At 42.2% G+C, this 24,851-nt stretch overlaps 1 protein-coding gene across 3 annotated transcripts in view; it reads left to right on the top strand.

Annotated features, from left to right (window-relative positions):
- The window catches only part of LOC129706277 (A disintegrin and metalloproteinase with thrombospondin motifs 20-like), a 270,471-nt gene that overhangs the window by 120,785 nt on the left and 124,835 nt on the right, over positions 1–24,851 (top strand). For all 3 annotated transcript variants that reach the window (XM_055650461.1, XM_055650462.1, XM_055650463.1), the window contains 4 exons: positions 14,048–14,143; positions 17,331–17,497; positions 17,962–18,091; positions 21,605–21,731. In XM_055650461.1, coding sequence (XP_055506436.1) covers positions 14,048–14,143; positions 17,331–17,497; positions 17,962–18,091; positions 21,605–21,731 — 520 coding nt within the window. The remainder of the gene's footprint in view (positions 1–14,047; positions 14,144–17,330; positions 17,498–17,961; positions 18,092–21,604; positions 21,732–24,851) is intronic.

The following is a 24,851-nucleotide window of genomic DNA, read 5'->3' as shown; positions in this document are numbered from 1 at the left end:
CAGTCACATGTTGCTGTATTCAGAAGATAAATGCACTGGATTCTACAGTCTGCCTTTAATCTGGTAAATATATGGCAGTCAGATGATAACGTGTTTATGTACCTTCAGCACGAGTCTTGGCTACAGTTAGTACGAGTGGTGCATGGATGGTTACTAGCTAAATGTGAGAAGATGGGATAATTTGCATGGGTACGACTGGTTGGCAAGGATGTGGTAGGCCAAGTGGCCAACTTCCATGCTGTATGACTATAAGTGGCCCAACAGAGCAGCTCTCGGAGATATTGCCTCATTGCTCCTGCGTGTTGTCATTGCAAAATAGGTGCATGAAGGTCGATGTGGATGAACCTGTTTCTGAGCTGGAGTCTCTATGACGATCTTTCTCAGGAAAGATTTCTCGGGAAAAATTTCTTAGAATAAAGGGGAGGTCATTTAAAGACTGAGGTGAGAAAAAATGTTTTCACCCAGAGAGTTGTGAATTTATGGAATTCCCTGCCACAGAGGGCAGTGGAGGCCAAGTCACTGGATGGATTTAAGAGAGAGTTAGATAGAGCTCTAGGGGCTAGTGGAGTCAATGGATATGGGGAGAAGGCAGGTATGGGTTATTGATAGAGGACGATCAGCCATGATCACAATGAATGGCAGTGCTGGCTCGAAGGGCCGAATGGCCTCCTACTGCACCTATTTTCTATATTTCTGTTTCTATGAAAGCTATTGATTTAAGATTGGCACCTAGTCATTGGAACAAGTGACCAAAAGGATGGGTAAAGAGACAGGTTTTAAAGACCTTATGGAGGATTAACGGAGGACAGAAGTGAAGGGACATCGGGGGATTTTCAGATCTGGGAGCATTTGGGGACCTTTCTCAGATCCACCCAACCTGAAGATCGGCAGTGAGTCGAACTGGTTAATAAGAACTCGCCAACGGAGAAGATCTGGGTGAGAGCCTGCCCTGGATTGTTTGGAGTTTCTGCTTTGTCCTCCCGATTTCTCCACAGGTCTGCCTCTTACAACAGTGAGACGGGTTCCTGTGGAGCTCGGCATTTACATTTGAGCTATCAGATGGCGAGTGAACAGATTTGGATGGAATTGCCAAATGTGAGCGGTTTCCCTAAGTCATACACTGTACTGCTAATTATTTATACTCTACTGTACAATTACTGGATAATTGTATCGTCCCCAGCGGGGGAGTCTCGGTGGGGGTGCAGATTGGGGATGCGTATGTAAGTTCCGTTGTTTGACCTATATTTTAATGAGCACAGATTCTCATTGGCTTTGATATTCCTGTTGCATGTGTGGTCAGCTTCAGTGATGACATAGCATCTGTCTCTCAGAGTGAACAGGACATAGTGGTCAGTACCCACTGGAAAATATTGCAGGAAAAGCTTCATTAGTGAATCTGAAAGAATGTGTTGACCAGGTCTGATAAGGATGGGAGATCTCTTCCCTTGAAGGACATTAGTCAAACAGAAAGATTTTTACAACAGTCTAGCGATTTCCTGGCCACCATTTCTGGACTTTATTTTTTTTCCTATTTCCAGGTTAATTTAGTTGTTTGAATTTAAATCCCACGACTGCCGTGTGCAGATTTGTTCTCCAGCCTTTGTGTCAGTGACTCAGAATTCAGTCTGTCAGTTCAGTAACTTGGCCACTGTGGTTCAGTACCAAGACTGCTCTCATAGTTACTCATGGGAGCTTGCTGTGTGCAGGTTGGCGGCCATGTTTCTTACTTCATGCAGCATCAACTGAACAGCAACTTGTAGTAAGGACAGAGTTCCCTTGGTCGTAGCTCTACCAGCCTCCGCACTATTCCCTGACATTTCCGCCTCCTAAAATGTAATCCCATTACCAGTTACATCTTCCCCTCCCTGTCCCTTTCCACTGTCCACGCAGACCATTCCTCAAATCCAGTTTAGCTTAACACTTCCAACCAAGCACGTCCCTGCTATGGTAGGAGATGTAACGCTTGCCCTTACACCTCCTCTCTTGCTTCCACTCCGCAGTCCCAGCAACACTCCAGATGAGACAGAAATTCACTTGCACTTCCAACCTCGTCTACTGCATCGGTGCTCCTGATATGACCTCCTTTACATCAGCGAGACCAACCATAAACTGGGCAACCATTTCACCAAACATTTCCACTCTGGGGGAAAAAGGTTTTGATTGTCTACCCTATCTATGTCTTCCATAATTGTATATACTTCTATCAAATCTCCATTCAAACTCCGATGCTCAGGAGAAAATAATTCTACTCTATCCAAGCTCTCCCTGCAGCTGAAAGCCTCTAATCCAGACAGCATTCGGGTAAACTTCCTTTCCACCCTCTCCAAAGCATCCACTTCTTTCCTGTATTGGGACGACCAGAAGTGCACCCAGTATTCCAAATGTGACCTACCAAAGTCCTATAGAGTTGCAACGTGACTTCTTGACTCTTATATTCAATGTCCCTCGCAATGAAGGCAAGAATATGGTAAACAATGAAGGTAAGCCTTCTGTACCACCCTATCAATTTGTGTTGCTATCTTCAATGAGCTATGAACTTGGACTCCAAGACCCCACTGCACATGAATGCTGTTAGAGGTCGTGCATTAAACTGTATATTCTCTCCTTGCATTCAACATCCCAAAGTGCAACACCTTGCGCTTGGTTAAGCTCCATCTGCCATTTTTCTGCCTCTTTTTACAGCTGATCTGTATCTTCTGACAGCCTTCTTCATTGTCTGCAACTCCTCCAATTTTGGTGCGGTTAGGAAACTCACTCACCAACCCATTGACATTCACGACTAGGTCATTTATATATATATAGATATATATTCCTCAAGAATGAAAGATTGTTTATTTATTTTTAAAAGTCGAGGAGAAAGTTGGTGAGCAGCCATTTTTAGAGGAGAGAAAACAGTTTTGAAATATTGGCGGGTGAGTTGAATGAAAGAGCGGGTTTTGATTGAAAAGAAGCATTTTTCAACAGAAGGCGGATCAAGAGAAGGCAGGTGTTTATTTGATGGAGAAACAGATGCAGAAGCCAATAAAAGGAAGTACAGGCATATTGGCAATGGCCTTGTTTGTGACAGAAATTGTGTTGAGGTGAGGCGTTGTGTTGAGGGTAAGTGCAGCATTGAGGCTAAGGCTCAAGAGGCTTTAGCGAGAGGGTTGAGGAAAGGGTAATGGCAAGTGAAGGTGTGGTCTATTCTTCTGAGGTTTTTAGTGTCATTGAAATGGCAGATGGGATAGTGGTATTTTCCCAGGATGTTGGAAGTCAGAGGGATTTCACCTGCCGAGGCAGTACATTTTTGCGGGAATTTCAAGTGCGCTCTCATATTTTTGTTGAGATTAAAGGAGGTGCAGGACCACCAGTTGTCGGAAAATCAATAGTGTATGTAATATATATGTAGTATGTCTGTAATATTCGAGCATCACCTGCTCTGAAAACTCCCTGCCCTAATGCCTGTGAAATGTTACAGCATTGTTGAAAGTATTTTATTGACAATGATCCTTAAGCATCATTTAGAGTCATGGAATCGTACTACACTAAGTTAGCCCTTTGGCCCAACTCGTCCATGCTGGCAAGGTTTTATATCTGACTTGGTCCCATATGCCCGCATTTGGCTCATGTTTTCCAAACTTTATCTCTCCAGGTATCTGTCCAAATGTCTTTTCAATATCATCATCATAACCACCTCAACAGCTTCCTCTGGCACCTTGTTCCATATACACACCACCCCCTGTGTGAAATTGCCCCTCAGGTCTCTTTTAAATATTTTTCCTCTCTTCTTAAACCTACGCCCTTTAACACAGAACTCATCTATCCTGGGAAAAAGCCTGCAATCTTATTAATAAAGATTAATAAAGACCTAGTAATGTTATAAACCTCCATTTTATGTCATGTTTGAAATCATAAAATGTCATGATTTTACAGTTTTGCAAAGAAAGGAAATTTTATTTCCTTTCCTAAATGACCAGTTTATCAAGTCCTGAAACATCCTGTTCTTTACCACGCCCTGGGAGTTTACCCTGATGGTTTGAGAACTTAGATAGGCTTGACGGTTGTAATATGACATCGAAACTCCTATACTCATCATCAGTTCCCCTCTATCCTGGTGGGAACTGATATACTAGTTACCGTTTAAGTCCTACTTTGATTAAACTTACTAAAACCACCTGATACTTGTCAGAGCTAAATTTCATCTACTAACTCTTGGCTCACTTACCGTCAATCCAGATCCTTCCTCATTGTCCCGTAAACTGCCAATTTTGGTGTAATCCACAAATGTACTAACCACATTAACCATATTGTCATCCAAAACAATTGTCCAAATATCACAGATCCCTGCGGCACACCACGGAGCAAAGTTTTTTATTGGAACTTTTACAGTTTTGCAAAGAAATGAATTTTATTTTGGTAAATGACCAGTTCTGGAAGTTCTTGCTGGGAGCACCCTGATGGTTTGAGATTAGATAGATTGTCGCCCCCACCTGGTGCATGATATTATTACAACAATACGTTTCAAATCGTAAAATGCAGTATTTCACTTCATCTATCTCTACATTATTCATCGATTCCATCACCCAACAATAGAAGAAACTAGAATAGCAACAAAAAACTGCAGATATTGGTTTATACCAAAGATAGACACAAAGTGCTGGAATGAATCAGTGGCTCAGGCAGCATTTCTTGAGAAATAAGATTCAAGATTCAAGATTCAAGAGAGTTTATTGTCATGTGTCAAGTCAAGTCTATTCGTCACATTCGCATACGAGATGTGCAGTGAAATGAAAAGTGGCAATGCTTGCGGATTGTGCAAAAAAACTACAAAACAGAATGGAACAGAATCATATATTCACATATTACATAATTGTGGGAGAACCCCCCCCCCCAGCAATTTTAAAGACACCACACAACAGTAAATTGGTACAGTAAAATTAGTCCCTGGTGAGATAGGAGTTTACAGTCCTACTGGCCTCTGGGAAGAAACTCCTTCTGTTCCTCTCCAGATAGGACAATTAAATTCTTGCTTTGCTTCAGCACAACAGAATATAGTATTGGGGACATTTAAGGTTGGGACCCTTCTTCAGATTACAGAAACTATATTAGAAAATGTACAGAGATACTTTATCCCTGGGACATCCCTGCAATAAATTGTCTGAAGAAGGATCTCGACCCGAGACCACACCCATTCCTTTCCCCCAGAGATGCTGCCTGTTCCACTGAGTTACTCTAGCATTTTGCGTCTATCTTCGGTTGAAACCAGCATCTGCAGTTCCTTCCTACATAATTTGTCATCTATACAATTCCTTAAAATTCAGTACATCTTCTGACATAATTAAAATAATTTATAATGTAATATTTGGCATTTGGTTCTTGGCTTTAATATCTCCTGGAACATTCTCAGTATTCTCCCAAGCCCATGTTTTTTTCTTTCTGGATTTGCTGCTGTCTTTTCCTCTCATTGACGGAATTACCTAGTGGTCATAGTGTGATAATCGGCTCGTTGTTCCCAAATGTTATCAGGCTCACTGGCAGCATCCCAATAATAGGAGCCGATGGCATCATTGCAAACACATGAGATCATCCCAAATTCATGGCAGCTCAAACAGTAAAATAATCAATGCCCGATTCGAAACTAAGACCTGAGCCAACAAACTGCTGTGAAAATAAGAGCACCACACTGGAGCATTTAATGCAAGAATTTTTCAATAAGAGTAACTGTGGGTCTATCTGCACTTCCTGTAATTGAGAAGAAAATTGTCAGCAACCCTCTGCTCTGCTTATGCTGTCAACCACAACAATCAGTGATTGCTGACTAACGTGCAGTGGTCCAGCACAAGCTAAACAGCACTGGTATCTCAGCATTGAAACACATGCCCAGCTTAGCTTACCTATTCCACAGTATGTAAACTTGGAGTGGTGGAGCCAAAGAAGAAAAGACAATCTGAAAAAATCAAGAGCTACTGATGCAACAACATCTCTTCACCTCTGTTACCTGAGTGGCTGCCTGACCCACTGAGCTGCTCCATCACTTTGTGTCTTTTTTTTTTTAAAAACCAGCATCTGCAGTTCCTTGTTTCTCCATCAATATATTAGTGAGGAAGGATATTGCGCCTCCATGTTGGTTGTGGAATATGGATGGGTCCAAGGAACAAGAATACCATATGCCAAATATATATTTATATTATGGTATATGGACACACTGATCTGTTTTGTAGTAAATGCCTACTATGTTCTGCGTGCTGAAGCAAAGCAAGAATTTCATTGTCCTATCGTGGACACATGACAATAAACTCACTTGAACTTGAGGAATGGGGCATCTAACGTTAATGGGGGTTGTAACCATTCAGACATTGTTTCCTCCCCAGAAAGGGGTAATGACGTAGGGGGCGGCATTGAACAGGAAATTAGAGATGTGTGTAATACGGATCTTTATGGGATACTTCAATCTACCTATAGATTGGGCAAAGCAAATTAGCAATGATAATGCAGAAGAGGAATGCCTAAAGCACATTTTCACCCAATATGTTAAGGAAACAACCAGGGAGCAGATCTATGGGTCAATGGGTCATTGTACAATAAGGAAAGATTAGCAATATCATGTGTAGTCGTGGGAATGAATGGCCACTACAGAATAGGATGCTTTATTAAGATGGAGAGTGAGAGAATTAATTCTGAGGCTCGATGCAATGTACACTCCCAGGAATGATGGGGAACACAAGGTCTAGTGAGAGGGAGAAATGGAATGAACTTAGTACAAGTAGAGAAATGGTGTTTGAGAAGCTGAACCAAGAAACCCCCCAGAGCCTGGTACTCTGCATATCGAGTAGTACAAAATAGTGGAGGCTTCCGTGGTCATTTTCCAATATTCTTTGGACTCTGGAACAGTTCCAGTGGATTGGGAGCTAGTTAATGTGATATCAACAATTTAAAAAGCAGGTAAAGAGAAAACAGAGAATTCTAGACTGGGTTAGCCTGATCTGAGTGGTGAAGAAAATGCAGGTGTCCATTATAAAGGATGTAATAGCAAAGTGCTTGCAGTAGGGTGTCTGGGTTGGACGAAGCAAATGTCGATTCATGAAAGGAAAATCATGCCTGGCAAAGCTACTTGATTTGTTTAAGGTTCTATCAAACTGAAAAGATCAGGGAAACTGGTGGATGTGGTGTCTGTCGACTTTCCAAAAGCTTTCGATAAAATCTAACATGAAAGATTAGCATGCGATAGAAAAATGGTTGGCCGGCAGGAAACAAAGAATAGGAATTCAAGTTTGTTTTTCTTAGTAGCAGGTAGTGACTGGTGAGATGTCAGTGCTGAGACCCCAACTATTCACCATGAATATTAATGGTATATTAAGGATTCAAATGAGGGAATTAAATGTACTATCTCCAAGTTTGAGGACGACACAGAGCTGGGAGGGAGGGGGAGCTCTGACGAGGATGTGGAGAAGATACGAGCTGATTGAGGAAGTGAGCAGACACATGCCAGATTCAGTATAATGTGGATAAATCTCATAGGCAGGAATAAGCAATATATTGTTAAATTTACAATAAATATTTAACAGTTTTCTAAATAAAAGTAGGAATGCACACTTGACTCGTCTAAGGATGTACAACTCCATACCCCCTGGTCTATAGTTTGGCATCTCCTGTGGTCTGGCATCCATTGAATCTCTAGGACAGATCTACAATAATTAACTAATTCTAACTAAGATCTAACTAAGATCTGTATTAGTTCAACCCTAATAACTCACCAGGGCAACCTTTGCAATCTCAGTCAACACCGTTTCCGACTGAGGGAATGTTAGGGTGACGGACTGTTCTCAGAGCACTTGCGTGATCTGGGAGTGTGGATGCATATAAAAGAATCAGCTCTCCTGTCCTCTCCCTGGCCAACCTTCTCCCTGGTCACCCTCTTATTTTTAACATACCTTACGAAAAGCCTTACGATTTTCCTTAGTCCTACTCACCAAAGACTTTTCATGGCCCTTCTAATCGCCCGCTTGATTTATTTCCTACTCGCTTTATATTCCTCATAAGCCCAGTCTGATGCCACCTTCTTCAACTAGACATATGCTTCCTTTTTCTTCCTCACCAAGTTTGCAACCTCCTTGGTCATCCATGGTTCCCTTACCTTGCTGCCTTTAAACCACTCCCATGTCATCTGTTGATTTACCCCAAAACAACTGCTCTCAATCTACCCTCCTTAGCTCCTGCCTAATGACATTGTAATCTGCCTTGCCACAATTAAGTATATTCCCCCCATCATCCAGACCTGTTCCTATTTAAAACAATCTTACAATGTTACACCAAAAAAACAATGTTCTTCTACTGCAGCATCAGTCACCTGGACAGACTCGGTTCCCAATACAAGGCCCAGTCTGGGTATCCTGCCTCAAGTGCGCTATCCACACACTGTTTTTTTTTAATAATATTTTTATTAGTAGACATATTATAAAGTGTAGTTACATATTATAGTAAAAAAGCTTTTCATATACATCAGTCATACATTATTAAAATGTTCAATTGTCAATTACTTCTGCTTCTAGTGTTTTTTTTTTATATAGAAAAGGAGAGAAAGAGAGAATAAAGAGTTACAAATATCAAAAAAAACAGAAAAGGTGGAATGGATTACTTATAATACGTCATTGGAGATAGGTTCGTAGATTATAAAGTATGACTTTTCATCTAATCCTGAGCAAGTTTCAGTTGGGTTTTCGTGCTGGGCCAATCTATCCCGTCAGATAATGAATGAATGGAGCCCATATTTTATCAAAAAGTTCTTGTTTTATCCATTAAGACAAGTCTAATTCTTTCTAGATATAGGGTCTCCGACATTTCTACAATCCACATTTTAATTGTAGGGCCTTTCCAAAATTTTAATATTAATTTTTTTCCCAGTTATTATACTGTAGTCGAGGAAATTTCTTTGGCTTGTTGTGAGTGTTAAAATTTGTTCTGATATTCCAAGTATTATTAATTTTGAGTTTGGATCCAGTTTTGTATTAATAACTTCTGAAATTATTTCAAAAATATCAGTCCAGAAATGTTTAATTTTTATACAATTTGCAAACGTATGTGTTAAATTAGCCTCTAGATGTAGACATTTATCACAAATAGGCGAGATTTGTGGGAAGATTCTATTTAGTTTTATTTGAGAGTTGTGTAATCTATGTAAGACTTTAAATTGTATTAAAGCATGTCTGGCACATTTAACGTTATAGGATGACCTAATTCATTTTCCCATGTGTGTCTATATGGTTCCGTCGGTGGTACCTCGTTGTTTAGGAGGGTGTTATAAATATAAGCTATTAATTGTTCAGTGTTAGGATGCTTGTTCAAACATTCATCAAGGATTTCTGGTTCCCTAGTCACACCTAACACATTTTAGCCCATCTAATCCTCTTAATGAATGGGCAGGGAGTTTATTCGCAGAGTGATCATTGGTCATGCACCAAATGTGGGTGTAATGATTAGTGCAGGAAAACACAACAGGCGGCTTGGTCATGGTGGGCCGATGGGCCTCTTTCTGTGCTTTGCAACTGTGACTATATTAGTTGAGTGTTTCACATAATGAGGAGATCTTTTTGAGCATGGTCTGGCAGTGAATGGGAGCTGGGGTGATTAAGGAGAGAATGGTTTGTGCTGGGGTAGAGTGGGTAGTGATGTGGGATCTGTTTGTCCTGCCCTGTGATTCAATGCAGCCCGTGATATAGAATCAGTCCACTGCTGTTTTTAGCTCCTGTTTCCCAATGCCTGGCCAATCATGTCATGCTTGGTTAACTGAAAAGCTATTAAAATGAAGGTAAAATCAGCCTCGTTTCGAGATGTAAATGATCAGTCACCAGATTGGTTGCTACGCAAAACAATAATGTGCAAATCATTAAGCGGAACATTTGGTTCCTCTTCCAGGTTTTTAAACACTTTAACCTCTGCCATGACCCCCAACCTTGGAGATAAAGCTTCTGGATGACTAGATGAATAGAAATGGAGTGGGAGTCAGAGCTGGTAAACTTAAAGCTAATCATTATGATTTTGCCTTTATCTTCACCATGACCCGCACAGCCCCCATTAGTAGATATTCCTGGCATTTCCATTGGTATTGTGGGACTTCCCATGCCCATTATGTTCCTGCGCACTGCAGAGATACTCATCCATATCTCCAATATCTGGTGGAACTGGACCACTGGTCTCTTTTCTCTACTTCCTCATCTTTTAACAACTTGTATTTAATGCAGAACTCGCTGTTCTGTCCTAATCCAGACTTTCTGCACTACAATCCCCACCAGGTGAGTTTTGCTCGTACCTGTCAGTACATGACAGATGCACCTACCTGCTACCCTGGTGATCTTTACGACTATCAGTACGGACGTGTACCCCAACCAGCTCCCCCTGTGATTTTTAAGGATTAATTAACAGGGTGAGACATTATTGGTGAGCCCTGCCTGTTCTTGGCTGACTTGATATGGTGGTGATGATCTGCTGTAGTCCTTCTGGTGAAGCTACTTGCACGGGCGGTTGGAGAGGAGTTAACCCAGTGACAGAAAGAACAGGAATATGTTTCCAAATCAGAATGGTGTGCGACGAGAGATGGCAGTGTTCCCTGCCCTTGTCCTCCTTGATGGTGTAGGTGGCCGGTGCTGTCAGCAAAACCTTGTAAGCCAACTCTAGTCCTTTATGCAACCTCAAGGCAAATTTAGAACATAGAACATTGTAAAGTACAGCACAAGATCAGGCCCTTTGGCCCACAATGTCTGTGCCATACATGATACCAAAACCATCTACCTGCTCATTATACATATCTCTCCATTCCCTGCCTATCCAAAAGTCTCTTAAAAGCCACTATCGTATCTGCCTCATCCACCAAAACCAGCAATGTGTTCCAGGCACTCTCACCAGCCTATGTGTAAAAAGGTTGCCCTGCAGAACACCTTTACTAACACTATCCGACACATTACAATTTTATAGCGGTGATAGTATTTGGTAATATTTTATGGACTGGAGGCCTGTGACCACTAGGCCTGTGACTAGTAGTGTGCCTCAGGGTTCAGTGCTGGGTCCATTGCTGTTTGTCATCTGTACTAATGAAGTTTGCAGATGACACCAAAGTGGGTGATAGTGAAGATGGTTGTTAAAAATTGCAGCAGGATCTTGATCAGTTGGGCAGGTAGGCTGAGGAATGGTTGATGGAATTTAACACAGAGAAATCTGAGCTACTGCATTTTAGGAAGTGCAGGACCCACGCAGTAAAAAGTAGGACTCTGGAGAATGTTGTAGAGTTGAGGGATCTAGGAGTGTATCTACATAGTTCCTTAAAACTGGTGTCACATGTAGATAGGGTGGTCAAAAAGGTTTTCGGCACATTAGCTTTCATCAGTCAGAGTATTGTGTACAGAGGTTGTGAGGTCATGATACATTTATATAAGACATTGGTGAGTTTTGTGTTCAGTTTAGGTCACCATGTTATAGGAAGGACGTCGTCAAGCTGGAAATGGTGCAGAGAAGATTTACAAGGATGTCGCCAGGATTCAGGAGCCTGAACAATAGAGAGAGGTTGACCTGGCTAGAACTTTATTTCTTGGAGCTCAGGAGGATGAATGGTGATTGTACAAGATCATGAGATGAATAGATTAGGTAAATGCACAGAGTCTTTTGCCCAGAGTAGTTTAATTGAGAACCAGAGGACACAGGTTGACTTAATTGATCATGCTATTGAGTTGGGACATCTTGTCACAGCTGTGCAAGATGTTTTTTAAGGCCACATCTGGAGTATTGCCCTGCTGTAGAAAGGATGTCATTAAACTGGAAAGGATGAAGGAAAGATTTATGAGGATGTTAGCACATTTGGAGTGCTTGAGTTATAAGGAGCGGCCAGATAGGCTGATTCTTTTTACCTTAGAGCCCAGGAGGTTGAGAGATAACCTTATAAAGGTTTATAGAATCGTTCATGAGGTCTGTGGTCTTGCTTTTCACATCAAAGCCTTGGCACACTTGGACGAGGTCCACAGAAAGACAAAGCTGTATCCCAGGAAGAATCTGGTCCATCAGAGCAGTAACTAAATGATATTTGGTACACAAAATTGCTGGGGAAACTCAGCGGGTGCAGCAGCATCATAGATGCATCCGCTGCACCCGCTGAATTTCTCCAGCAATTTTGTGTACCTTCGATCTTCCAGCATCTGCAGTTCCTTCTTGAAAACTAAATGATATTTGCAGTGTTTTCTTTGTTGCTGTGAGTGAGCTTTATTGTGCATGGATATTCTGAAATTAAGTGAGTTGATTTTATCCTCTGCCTATGTACACAGCCAGAGAGTTGTTTAAACAATTTATGCACGGATTCACTTGGAGGGGGGTTGGGGGGGGGATGCAATCATATGCAATGCACTTCAGTGTAATCAGAGCTATTACCCATAGTTATGAGCAGAAGCCAGCTCTTGTCTCCATCTGTGCTGCGAAAACATGTGGAGGGTTAGAGAAAGGTCACCATTATTGCTGACTGCGTACAATTGGCCAACATAGAAGTAAATCAAGATTGTCATAAGTGTTGAGAGCTGTGCTTAGTGCACCTGGAAAATGGGTCTTCCCTTTCAAATATTGACAGTTAGTACATCTTTACGATGTTTCACACAAAAAATCAGCTTCATTCAGGAATGGTATCTTGACAGCACATTAAAGTATTTTCCACAGTTTTAACCAAAGGTATTCTGGCAAGTTTCCACCAAGAGAAAAGCAAGAACTTGCAGTTATTTGAAAATGTAATAACTAGAATTGTATCTAAATTAAGTATTTTTATGTTTTTTTTCTTGCATTTAAAATGATTTTATGAAAATCAGTAATTACTCACACGTGATGCCATATTGGGAGACTATGGGGTCTGTCCCACTGCGGTGACCTAATTGGCGAGTTTAGAAAAGTTTGCCCTCGACTCATACTCGCAGCATGGTCGACACAAGGTCCCAGGAGGTCTTTGTAACTCTCCTTCATGCTCGAGAGTAGTCCCTGCATACTCGAGGCCTCCGCTAGGTTGCGGTGTATTTTTCAACATGCTGAAAAATGCCCCCGAGTACAAAAAGGTCGCCATGGAAAAAATCGATATTTTTTTTTACTCGTAGGTTTAGTCGAAGTAGGTCGTAGTAGGTCGGCATGTTATTCGTAGGTAATCGAGGGTAATCGAAGGTAGTTGAAGATAGTCGTATATAGTCTTCAACATAGTCAAAGGGAGGTGGACGGAGATTGAGGGAGATCTTCACTCTCCACTATTCGGTGTCCAATTTTTCCGAAGCTAGTCTTCAACATTATCGAAGGAGACCTTCAACATGACACTTTTTCAAACACTCCTAAACTCTTCTCAACTCGCCAATTACGTCGCCGCAGTGGGACAGCCCCTTTACAGTGCATCACAACATCAGACCTGGTGAAAGGTTACAGATCTGACCTGTGAACCATTTCTCTCTCCACAGATGCTGCTTGACCTGCTGAGTGTTACCAGTATTTTCTGCTTTCATTTCAGATTTCCAGTATCTATGGTCTATTGCCTTCAGATGTTAACGGGGTTTGCATCTTATAAGTTGACTGCTGTGTTTCTGAGGTTACAGTGACTATTAAGTCAAGCCTCAAGAGTGTTTAATTGTTATATGCACTGGGACTGGAACAATTACATTCTTATGTTACATCTTTACAGGCACATTACCTTTACAATACAACAAATAAATACACAACAAATTATCAGTTCTAGTAAGTAAACAGACCATAATACTGCAAACAAAATGACATAGTGTGACCTTAGTAGTACAAAGACCATAGTGGTTCAGAGCTGAGGTAGGGTTGTGGTTAGGGTTGTTTAGGATTATTACACTTCAAACGTAGTTAAGTAGCTGTAATGTATGTTTTGCCCTACGGAGATCTTGAAAGGCCGAATGTTCTACGACATTTCTCTATCCTTAAGTGCAATTTGTTGTTGGTGCTGCGTAAGAAGTTATACATTAAAGGACAGGTCTTGACTTGCGTCGTGGCTGTTAATGGATTTCCCTTTGCAACGCATGTACTAAAGTTATTGATTTTCTTCTAGGGTATAATATTGTTGCCCGAATACCCTCAGGAGCAACAAACATTGATGTACGGCAACACAGTTATTCAGGGAAGCCAGAGGATGACAATTATCTTGGTGAGCATATTGAGTAGACCATGATTCCTCTGCTCAGTGTCTGCAGCCTTCCACTGTACAGAACGGATATCATGATCCACTTTGCCTTTAAAAATTCAGCAAATTCCCCATACACCAAAAATATCTGTTCAAAGATTACTATCTTCATTGTCTATCATCTTACAGGCAGCACGTGTATTTTTGCATTTGCAATCTGCAATGCAGATGCAGTTTCAGATAAGAGTGGACTTTGGCAAACAGAATTAAGTCAGAGAATGCTGGAAACACTGGGAAATAAGTGCAGAATTCCCAGTGGTGATGAAGGGCCAGCGGTCTGCAACCACTCCAACATTCTTTGTTTTGATTTCTAATTTCTAGCGTCTGAAGGCTTTTTTGTGCCCACTAAACTTTTGTGTGTTTTCTTACACTTAAAAAAACAAACTCCTCCGGACCTAAGAGACATTACACTTTCCATGACTTACATGAATAATTTAATTTTAGCTATGTTACAAAGAAAGGAGTAATCTGATTTTTGCTTTTTTGAAAATTTGTTTTTGCTTTGTCTCTCTTTGAAAATTTTAATTCCCCATTTAATTCCATTTTGGGAGAGAAATGGGTCCAAGCGTGAAGTCACACTTCATGCAGACATTTTCATCAGCCAAGGCCATGACTGTCAAGCACATCGCAAATGAATTGAATTCTAATCTCAGTTTGTTTTGGACATGCTCTCTTAAATGCACTAAAGGACAGGTCTCATCAGCATTCAGAATTCTTAAAGTGTGCATGGATCCTTGATCAAGGACGCATGTTGAACAATCCCCCTGCAGAACAATGTCTCAATGTTTGCTACAACCACGACTAGTTGACACCCACTGTTTGAGACAAAGGCTGCGCTTTCAAGCTCTTCCCCAGAAACATGGACATAAAAATATTAGCTGACACTCCAGTAATGGTTGCTGCATTGTTGGAACAATTAGATATCAAACTCCTCATCCTTCAGAAAGATACAAAGTGCTGGTGTAACTCAGCGTGTCAAGTAGCATCTCTGGAGAACTGCTGAGCTGCTCCAGCAATTTGTGTTTTCGTTTGCTAAACCAGCATATGCTGTTCCTATCCCCCATCTTTCAGGGTAAACAATCAAAATATTTGTCAAAGAGAGCATAGCTTTAAGGTCAGAGGGGGGAAGTTTACAGGAGATGTATGGGGCAAGTTTTTTATGCAAAAAAAGTGGTGGGTGTCTACAACGTACTGGCAGAGATGGTGGTAGAAGCAGAGACGATTCTTTTAAAATACTTTTAGATAGGCAAATGAATATATAGGGAATGGAGAGACATGGATCAGGCATACGCAGAGGAATTTAGTTTAACTTGGCATCATGTTCGCCACAGACATCGTGGGACAAAGAACCTGTTCCTTTACTGTATTTTCCTATACAAAAGTTGTGGGGTCTGGCTTTTATCTTAACACTTCACTATGTGACTAAGCATGTCTTTTCCGTGCAATAAAGCAGAACTATGTCACAGTGGTGCAGTGATAGAGTTGGTCTCTGCAAATTGTCCTTAGTATGTAGGATAGAACTAGTGTAGGGGTGTAATTTGGTCGGCGTGAATTTGGTGGGACATTGAGCCTGTTTCCATGCTGTATTTCTAAACAAAATCAAACTAAATTTAACTAAACTAAACTATACTAAACTAAACTGCTGTTATTCCTTTGGATGGGGTAGAAATAGATACGGAGGAACTCAGGGCCCAAAGGTAGAAAGTGAGGGATCCTCTATTCATACCTTCTCCAATATTCTCCATGGAGTATAAACCACCAGGAAAAATTAAGATTTGGAATATTATCTACGCTGAATATGCAGTTCTGGTCGCCTCATTACAGGCAGGATGTGGAAGCATTGGAGGGGGTGCAGAGGAGGTTTACCAGAATGCTGATGAGTTACAGCTAAAAGGGGAGGTTGGTTAACCCTGAATAGTTTTCTCTTGAACGTCAGCGTTTGAGGGGAGACCTTATAGATGCATATAAAATTATGAGAGGCATAGGCAGTCAGAATCCTTTTTCCGAAGTAGAATTGTCCAACACTGGAGGGTCAAAAGGTGTACGAGCAGAATGAGGCCATTCGGCCCATCAAGTCTACTGCGCCATTTAATCATGGCTGATCTATCTATTCCTCCGAATCCCATTCTCCTGCCTTCTCCCCATAACCTCTGACACCTGTACTAATCAAAAAAAAAATCTATCTCTGCCTTAAAAATATCCACTGACTTGACCTCTACAGCCTTCTGTGGCAAATAATTCCACTGTTTCATCACCCTCTGACTAAATAAATTTCCCCTCATCTCCTTCCTAAAAGAACTTCCTTTAAGTAGGGTACGTCGAACAATCCATGTTAGAGGTGTACTGTGGCCCTATCCCCGAACTCTACCTCCGCTACATCGACGACTGCATTTGTGCTACCTCCTGCACCCATGCACAACTCACTGACTTCATCCATTTCACCACTAACTTCCATCCGGCACTCAAATTCACCTGTACCATTTCCGACATCTCACTACCGTTTCTGGACCTCACTATCTCCATCGCAGGAAACCTGCCATCCATTAATTCTGAGGCTAGTCCTAGACTCCCCCACTGGTGGAAACATCCTCTTCACATCCGCTCAATCCAAACCTAGCTGTAAGGTGGGAGGAGGGAAGTTTAATGAGAATGGGCAGGGCAAGATTCTTATGCAGAGGGTGGTGAGGGCCTGGAATGCTTTGCCTGGAGTGATGGTGGACGAGGCAGATACACTGGTGGCAATTAAGAGACTTTTAGATAGGCACATGAACGTGCAGGGAATAGAAGGACATGATCATGTACAGGCAGATGAGATCAGTTTAACGGCATTATGTTGCTCTACTGTACTGTTCAAAGTTAACTGATCTCTTTCCTCGCCTTGGCACACCCGCTATCATTCTGCCAAGCAGAAGCTCACCCACACAGGCAGAGTCTCTGCACTATCAAAGGAATAAGTTGTGTACAATGCACACTAGGGTATTTTTTGATTCTTGATAAAGGATCTATCCCTATTTTTTTCAGGTTTAAATGCTAAATCAGAATGATTTAGCATTTAAACCTGAAAAAAATTGGAAAATTAATGACTGCATAATTTGTGATCTATCTTCTTTGTTTCCATTTTTCTAACAAGTATTTCTGGTCTGCTATTTAGCTTTATCTGACAGTCAAGGTAATTTCGTCCTGAACGGAAACTTTGTGGTGAGCATGTTTAAAAGAGAAGTAGGTGTACAGGGAGCCACAATTGAATATAGTGGCTCAGACAGTGATGTGGAACGTATTAACTGCACGGGCCGAATTGAAGAAGAGCTAATCTTGCAGGTAAGGAGAATTGCACCTCCTTTTCCTTATCATGGGTCATAAGATCATAAGATCATAAGTGATTGGAGCAGAATTATGCCATTTAGTCCATCAAGTCTACTCCGCCATTCAATCATGGCTGATCTATCTCTCCCTCCTAACTCTATTCTCCTGCCTTCTCCCCATAACCCCCGACACCCGTAGAGTCACTTGCTCCCGGAAGGTGGAAACTGCCAAGAGCCCATTTGAGGAAATTGGACCCTGGGCAGGTGGGACTAGTGTAACTGGGACATGTTGGTTGGTATGGGCAAGTTGGGCCGAAGGGCCTGTTTCCACGCCGTATTACTCCATGACTCTATGGAATTGTACATCCTTATGACTTTTCTGACTTAATTGTGGAGCTCTTAAATTGTACTTATTGTTAATGAAGCATCTTCCTAAAAATGGTTGACATTCATACGCACTTTCTCTTTAAATGCTGCTAGGTTTTATCCGTTGGAAATTTGTACAACCCTGATGTGCGTTACTCTTTTAACATACCAATAGAAGACCAACTGGAATTGTTTGCTTGGGATCCATATGGTTCATGGCAAGAGTGCAATAGACCATGCCAAGGTAAACTCCAACTAGTTGCTTCTGTATAAGTTTTGTTAATATTCAGCCGTGAGTTTAAATATTTGTTTCTCATCTTGCATCATTTACTTAGATCTTTGATTGGTCTTCTGAAGGGGAATGCCCAAGTGTCTTTGAATCCTTTTGCATGTTGTGCTGGCTGCACTTTGCCTGATATCACAGGGAAAATAATTCACAATGTTGCTGATTCTGTTAACCATCTCAAAGAATTTACTTGTGATTAAGAAGGAACTGCAGGTGCTGGAAAATCGAAGGTAGACAAAAGTGCTGGAGAAACTCAGCGGGTGCAGCAGCTTCTATGGAGCGAAGGAAATAGGCAACGTTTCGGGCCGAAACGTTGCCTATTTCCTTCGCTCCATAGATGCTGCTGCACCCACTGAGTTTCTCCAGCACTTTTGTCTTACCTTCAAAGAATTTACTGCATGCTCGTCACTCATGAAACCACTTCTCTTTGGTAATTCATTCCGGAAATCGACTGCTGGCCCCTGTTTATGATAAGGAACACGGGTGTCTTCTGAGTTTTATGGGCAAAGTAGAATCTTCCCAGTGACTGAGCTGTATCCAGTTGCTGTTTGTGGTTCTCAACGATTTGGATGAGAATGCACAAGGCATGATTACCAACTTTACAGATGACACTAAAGTTTGTGGTATCGTAGATCACGAAGACATAAACATTACAATAGGATCTTGATCAGATGGGCAAACGGACTGAGTAATGTTTAATGGTGTTTACTGCAGATAAGTGAAGCTAGGGCGAGGTGTTGCATTTTTGGAAGTCAAAGCAGGGCAGGATCACAGTGAATAGGAGGGCTCTGGGCAGTGTTGTAGGGCTAGGGAGCTAGGAGTTTAGGAACATAGTTCCTTGAAAATAACGTCACAGGTAGATAGTGTAGTCAAGATGTCATTTGACACATTGATCTTCATAGAAACATAGAAACATAGGAAAATTGGTGCAGGAGTAGGCCATTCGGCCCTTCGAGCCTGCACCGCCATTCAATATGATCATGGCTGATCATCCAACTCAGTATCCTGTACCTGCTTTCTCTCCATACCCCCTGATACCTTTAGCCACAAGGGCCACATCTAACTCCCTCTTCAATATAGCCAATGAACTGGCCTCAACTACATTCTGTGGCAGAGAATTCCAGAGATTCACCACTCTCTGTGTAAAAAATGTTTCTCTCATCTCAGTCCTAAAAGATTTCCCCTTTATCCTTAAACTGTGACCCCTTGTTCTGGACTTCCCCAACATCGGGAACAATCTTCCTGCATCTAGCCTGTCCAATCCCTTAAGAATTTTGTAAGTTTCATCAATCGGGGCATTGACTATATAAGTTGGGATGTAATATTACAGTTGGACAAGACATTGGTGGGACCACATTTGTAGGTTTGTGTTCAGTTTTGGTCACCATGCTGTAGGAAAGATGTTGTTAAGTGGAAAGAGCGCAGAGAAGATTTACGAGCATTTTTGCCAGGACTTGAGGGGCTTGGTCTATAGAGAGAGATTGAGCAAGCTAGGACTTTATTCCAAGGAGTGCAAGAGGATAATTTTATGAAGGTGAATACGATCTTGAGGGGAATAGATAGGATAGATGGACTCAGTCTTTTACCCAAAGTTGGGGAATCAAGGACCAGAAAACATATGTTTAAGGTGAAAGAGAAAATATTTAATAGGAACCCAAGGGACAACTTTTTCAAATAGAGGGTGGTTGTTAGATGGAAGGATAGCTTCTTCCGAGCAACTATCAGGCTCTGGAACATTGCTCAACACAAACCACTTCTTCAGTAACTATGATTTAATGGACTTTGTTATGGTTGCATCACCAACTTTAGCTTTGCACAATTAGGGTCTGATTACTGAGTTGTACTGATTATTAATTTATTGTGTTATTGAATGGTTTTTTGTGTGTCCTGGCATTAATGGGCCTGGAAATCTGCAGCAAGTATGAATTTCATTCTTCTGTTGCCAGTACATATGTGAATTAAACACACGTGATTTTCTTGACTCTTGACATTCCTAACACAATCCCGGTGATGATCAGCATTCTCATCACGACAGTGGATTCATTTTTTTTACCTTTATAATTCAACATTATAAATATCACCGGCTGGATTTAGTTTTCCAAAATTGAGAATGCACACCCAAGCACGTGCTGGGAAAGTCCTGGTGGGCCACCACAAAGGAAGATCCGGCGCGCTGCCCGCGTCCTTCGTCGCCGCGAAGAAGGGCTTGGAAGGCTGTGGCCTGCCTTGTTAAAGCTTGGAAGTCGACGTGCTCGTCCCGGAGAGTCATGATGGCGGGAGCTGCAGGCGAAGACGGACGCGAGGAGTAGGCCGATACGAGAGGGACCAGCGTATTGTCTCCATCGACACCAAGGTCTGCTTCAGGAGGTTCCCCCGGGACACAAAGGCTGTCGGGCGAAGAGAAGGATGTCAGTTTGCGGGTTTTGCTGGTCGAGCTGGCCTGGGGCATACATGGATTGGGAGCCGCTCCAGTGCATGTGTGGACTGGAATTTGCACCTTTTGTAAATGGCACCAAAATATGGCGACTCGTATATATGCAATCAATGCAAAATAAATGTTCACTGTGCAATGCACATGTGACAGTAAAAGAATGTGTAGGATGGAACTGCAGATGCTGGTTTACACCAAAGATAGACACAAAATGCTGGAGTATTGGCAAATGGGAAAATGCAGGCAATTGGGACTATCCCAGTTTGGCAACTTGGTCTACATGGGCCGAAGGGCCTGTTTCTATGCTGCGTAGCTCTATGACTCTAATACTACGGATGCTGGAGACTGGAGGAAAAAGAAAAATACTCTGGTCGTAAAGATAAGGGTAGCATCTGTAGAGAGCAAGAGTGTTCAAGAAATATTCTGAAAGCAGAAAAAACATTGGTCCAGATTTTTTACTTTGCGACCAAACAAAAGCACCTTCTCCTGATCTTGGGAAAGACTGACACAAAGAGTAAGTGAGTCGAGAGTGTTTTGTTGTCATATGCCCCAGGTAGAACAATGACATTTATACTTGCAACAGAATTTGTAAGATGTACACAAAAAGCTGGAGTAACTCAGCGGGACATTTCTGGGCATCTGTGGGGAGAATGAATGGGTGACGTTTTGGGTCGAGATCCTTCTTCAGAAAGAATCATTGATTGAAGTATAGGAACCAAAATCTAGAGTTTCAAAGTGCAATGCCCAGATTATCTAACCCTGGTGTTGTCTATTTCTGATCTGATCACAACAACACTACTCGCATTCTGTAACCGATCCTGTTTGATGTGAAGGGAGGGTCACTTTCTGGCACTTTTTCTCAGTAAATTAATTTTGTTTTTCTTCATATCAAAGACTAAATGCAAAATGTGTCTATCATTCAGAGAACACCTGCTGTATATCATGTACTGAAACGTCAGACCTACTATTGGACAGACTCCAGATTTTCCTTAAAAACATGAGAATGTGAATGCTGATCTGCTTTCATCTGTTGCATTCAGGGGAGCGGAGGAGGAAGGTTGTCTGTGTGCGAAAAGGCGATCATTTGGTTGTTTCTGACCAAAGATGTGAGCATTTATCTCGACCAACAGCAGAGAATGAGCTGTGCAACGTGGACTGTGAATTAAGGTAAAAAATAGTATTGTGGTCAAAGTTTTAATGAGGCAGAATGTTCAACAATGCACTTACGGTTTCCTTGCACCATTTTAATAAATCCCTTGAGCTTGAGGAGTTATGCTGGCTGTGTTGACATCGGCATGTGCATGCCTTTGACCTGTCTTTGAAGTAACAATGGTATAAAAATCCAGTCCTGCCGTCATTTAAATGCCATGTAATTGACTGAAACTAACAACATGGAAGTGATGCCCAGCTTCAGTGCTGAAGATGTGCCAAAGCACAGGTGCCTTTGAGCCATGTTGTCAGACATACTTTGAGCTAAGTATGTTGCTTAGAGCCAGTCCCATTCACAGAGTGTGTACGTCTCTGCACGTGCTGTGCTTCATAAAAAGTCCCATCCCACAGAAACAGAGACATCTTAGTCGGCACATTACAGTTCGATCCCACTATCTGTGTGAAAGTATTTTTCATCAGATCCTCTCTGCACTTCCTACCCCTTAGCTTAAACTGATGCCCTCTGGTTTTATGCATCTCTGTTAGGGGGAAATGTTTCTCACTGTGTATCCCAACTCTGCCTCTCATAATTTTGTATAGCATCTTCAGCTTCCTCCATTCCAAGGAACACAAGTCCGCCCTCTCCATTTATTCCTTGTATCTGAACTGTTTCACCCAGGCAACATTCTGGCGGATGCAAACAAACTGCTAGAGGGACTCAACAGGTCAGGCAGCATCTGTGGTGGAAAATAGACAGACGATATTTTGCATTGGGATCCTTCTTCGGCCTTCTGACCATTTCTCTCCACAGATGCTGCCTGACTCACTGAGTTTCTCTCGCACTTTGTTTTTTTGCCTCAAGAGCATTGGCAATCTCTAACATCCTGGCGAATCTCCACTGCACCCCCTCCAGTGCATTCACATCCTTCATATAGTGTGGCAACTTAAACATCACACCTTATATTGTTGAACCAAAATCTCCTTGTTCTTATCTTCATTAGTTGGGCATAGAATATGTATCCCATATGCCTTCTTAACCCTATCTATCTGTTCTGATGTCTTCAGGGATCTCAGCTTCACCAATGTCCCTCTGTTTCTCAATATCACCTTGAACCTTATCATGCATTCTCTATGTTCTATCTTTATTAGTTCTCCCAAAGAACATCATCTGGTACTTATGATGATTGTTCCATCTGCCATTGCTTTTGCCATCTTACCATCTGTTCAAAATCAGCCTGCAGCTGAGATTACAATCCTCACTTTCAACAACATTGCAAATGTTCATGTCATCTGCAAACTTCCTATTTTTGCCTCCCACACTCACAACTAATTTTTGTATGTCAATCGTAAACCACAAGATTCTCAGCACAGGTTCCTCTGGTACACCACAACATTGGCTTCCATTCTCAAAAGCTGTCCCCTGCTTCCCATCACCAAGGTAATTGTGGAACCAGTTTGCCAACTTGCCCATATCCCACAGGCTCTAATCTTTTGGATCTGGGACTTTGTCAAAGGCCTTACTGAAGGCTCAGTGGACTACATCAACTGCACAACCCTCATCACCACATTTAGTTCAATCAAATTAATCAGGCAGGATCCCCCCCCACCTCCCCCATCTCCCTAACAATAACATGCTGATTATCTTTCACCAATATCTGCCTTTCAAGGCGTGGATTATTCCTGTCCCTCAGAATTTTCTCCAATAACTTTCCTTTCACTGATGTTCATGCCTTTCATGAACAGTGTTGCCATATTTGCTGTTCTGCATTCATCTGGCACCTCACCTGTGGCCAGCAAAGATTGAAACGTCTCTACCAGGGCCAAAGCAATCTTCTCTCTTGCTGTTTATAGCAGTCTGGAATGCATCACATCAGGCCTTGGGAATGTTTCCAACCTAAAGCTCATTGAGGCATCTAACACTTCCTCCCTTTTAAAGATAGCTGGTTTGAGAATTTCACTGCCGCCTCCCTGAATTCTCCGACCATAATGTCTTTCTCCTCAGAGAAGACAGCTGAGAAATATTGTTTTAAAACCTCACCGACATCCTCTGGTTCCACATATACTAGCCACACAATCTCCAGGATATCTTATGCTCTTAATCTATTTATAACATGCCCTGTAATTTCCTTTACTTTTTTTGCCAGCAGTTAATTCCTTTATTGTCGACCTTCCTCCCCACACTCTATACTCCTGAAGAGGTGCGACTATGTTTTTAGTTGCACTTTGATTATTTACTTTAACTAGTCCTCTATATTTCTTGACATCCTGGGTTCCTTGAGCTTTCTGCCCTTGCCATTCCCACTAATGGGAACTTGTTGGCCCAAGCACTCATTTCTTCATATAGGAATGAATCCATCTTTTCAGATGCAGATTTGTTTGGGAGGCACAGTTTCCAGTCCCAAGTCTTGTCAAATTATATCAAGATCAGCTTTCCCCGATTCAGGAATTTAATTTCTGGTCCATCGACAATCCCTTTCCATTACAAAGGGCAGCACAGTGGCGCAGCGCTAGTATTGCTGCCTTAAGGCCCTTTCCCACTTACGTGTCCTTGGCACGCAAATTACGCGACCTCGTTGTCGCGTTGAGGCGCACGGGCATCGTGTGGCCGCGCGGGGCCGGTCCCAGTAAGAAGCGCGGAGGGGTATGAAGTTGTGCGCGGTATGGCGAGGCGCTCCGGGATTTTGTAGCGAACTAAATCTTCGAGCGCCACCGGCCTGTCGCGTAACTGACGGCGAAAGTGGGACAGGCCCAAGACCCTGGTGCGATGCAACATCTCACCTCCAACAGCAGCAGAAGCAAGCAAACAATCGCCGAGCTCCGCCTGGGGCTCATGGCCGTTGTGGATCCAGATCCGCCCCCACTTCTATTCCCAGAGCGGGGCCAAGAAGATTGAAGATAGACATAAAATGCTGGAGTAACTCAGCGGGATCGGCAGCATCTCTGGAGAGAAGGAATTGATGATGTTTCGGGTCAAGGCCCTTCTTTCAGACTGAAGAAGTGTCTCGACCGAAACATCACCCATTCCTTCTCTCCAGAGATGCTGCATGTCCCGCTGAGTTACTCCAGCATTTTGTGTCCATCTTCAAATGACGTCACGCGCTCCAGACGGCTGTGCGGGCGCATGAAGTCGCGCGGGAC

This window comes from Leucoraja erinacea, chromosome 19, assembly GCF_028641065.1.
Source record: "Leucoraja erinacea ecotype New England chromosome 19, Leri_hhj_1, whole genome shotgun sequence".
Lineage (NCBI taxonomy): Eukaryota > Metazoa > Chordata > Chondrichthyes > Rajiformes > Rajidae > Leucoraja > Leucoraja erinaceus.
This window is presented reverse-complemented; position numbering and strand designations above follow the sequence as displayed.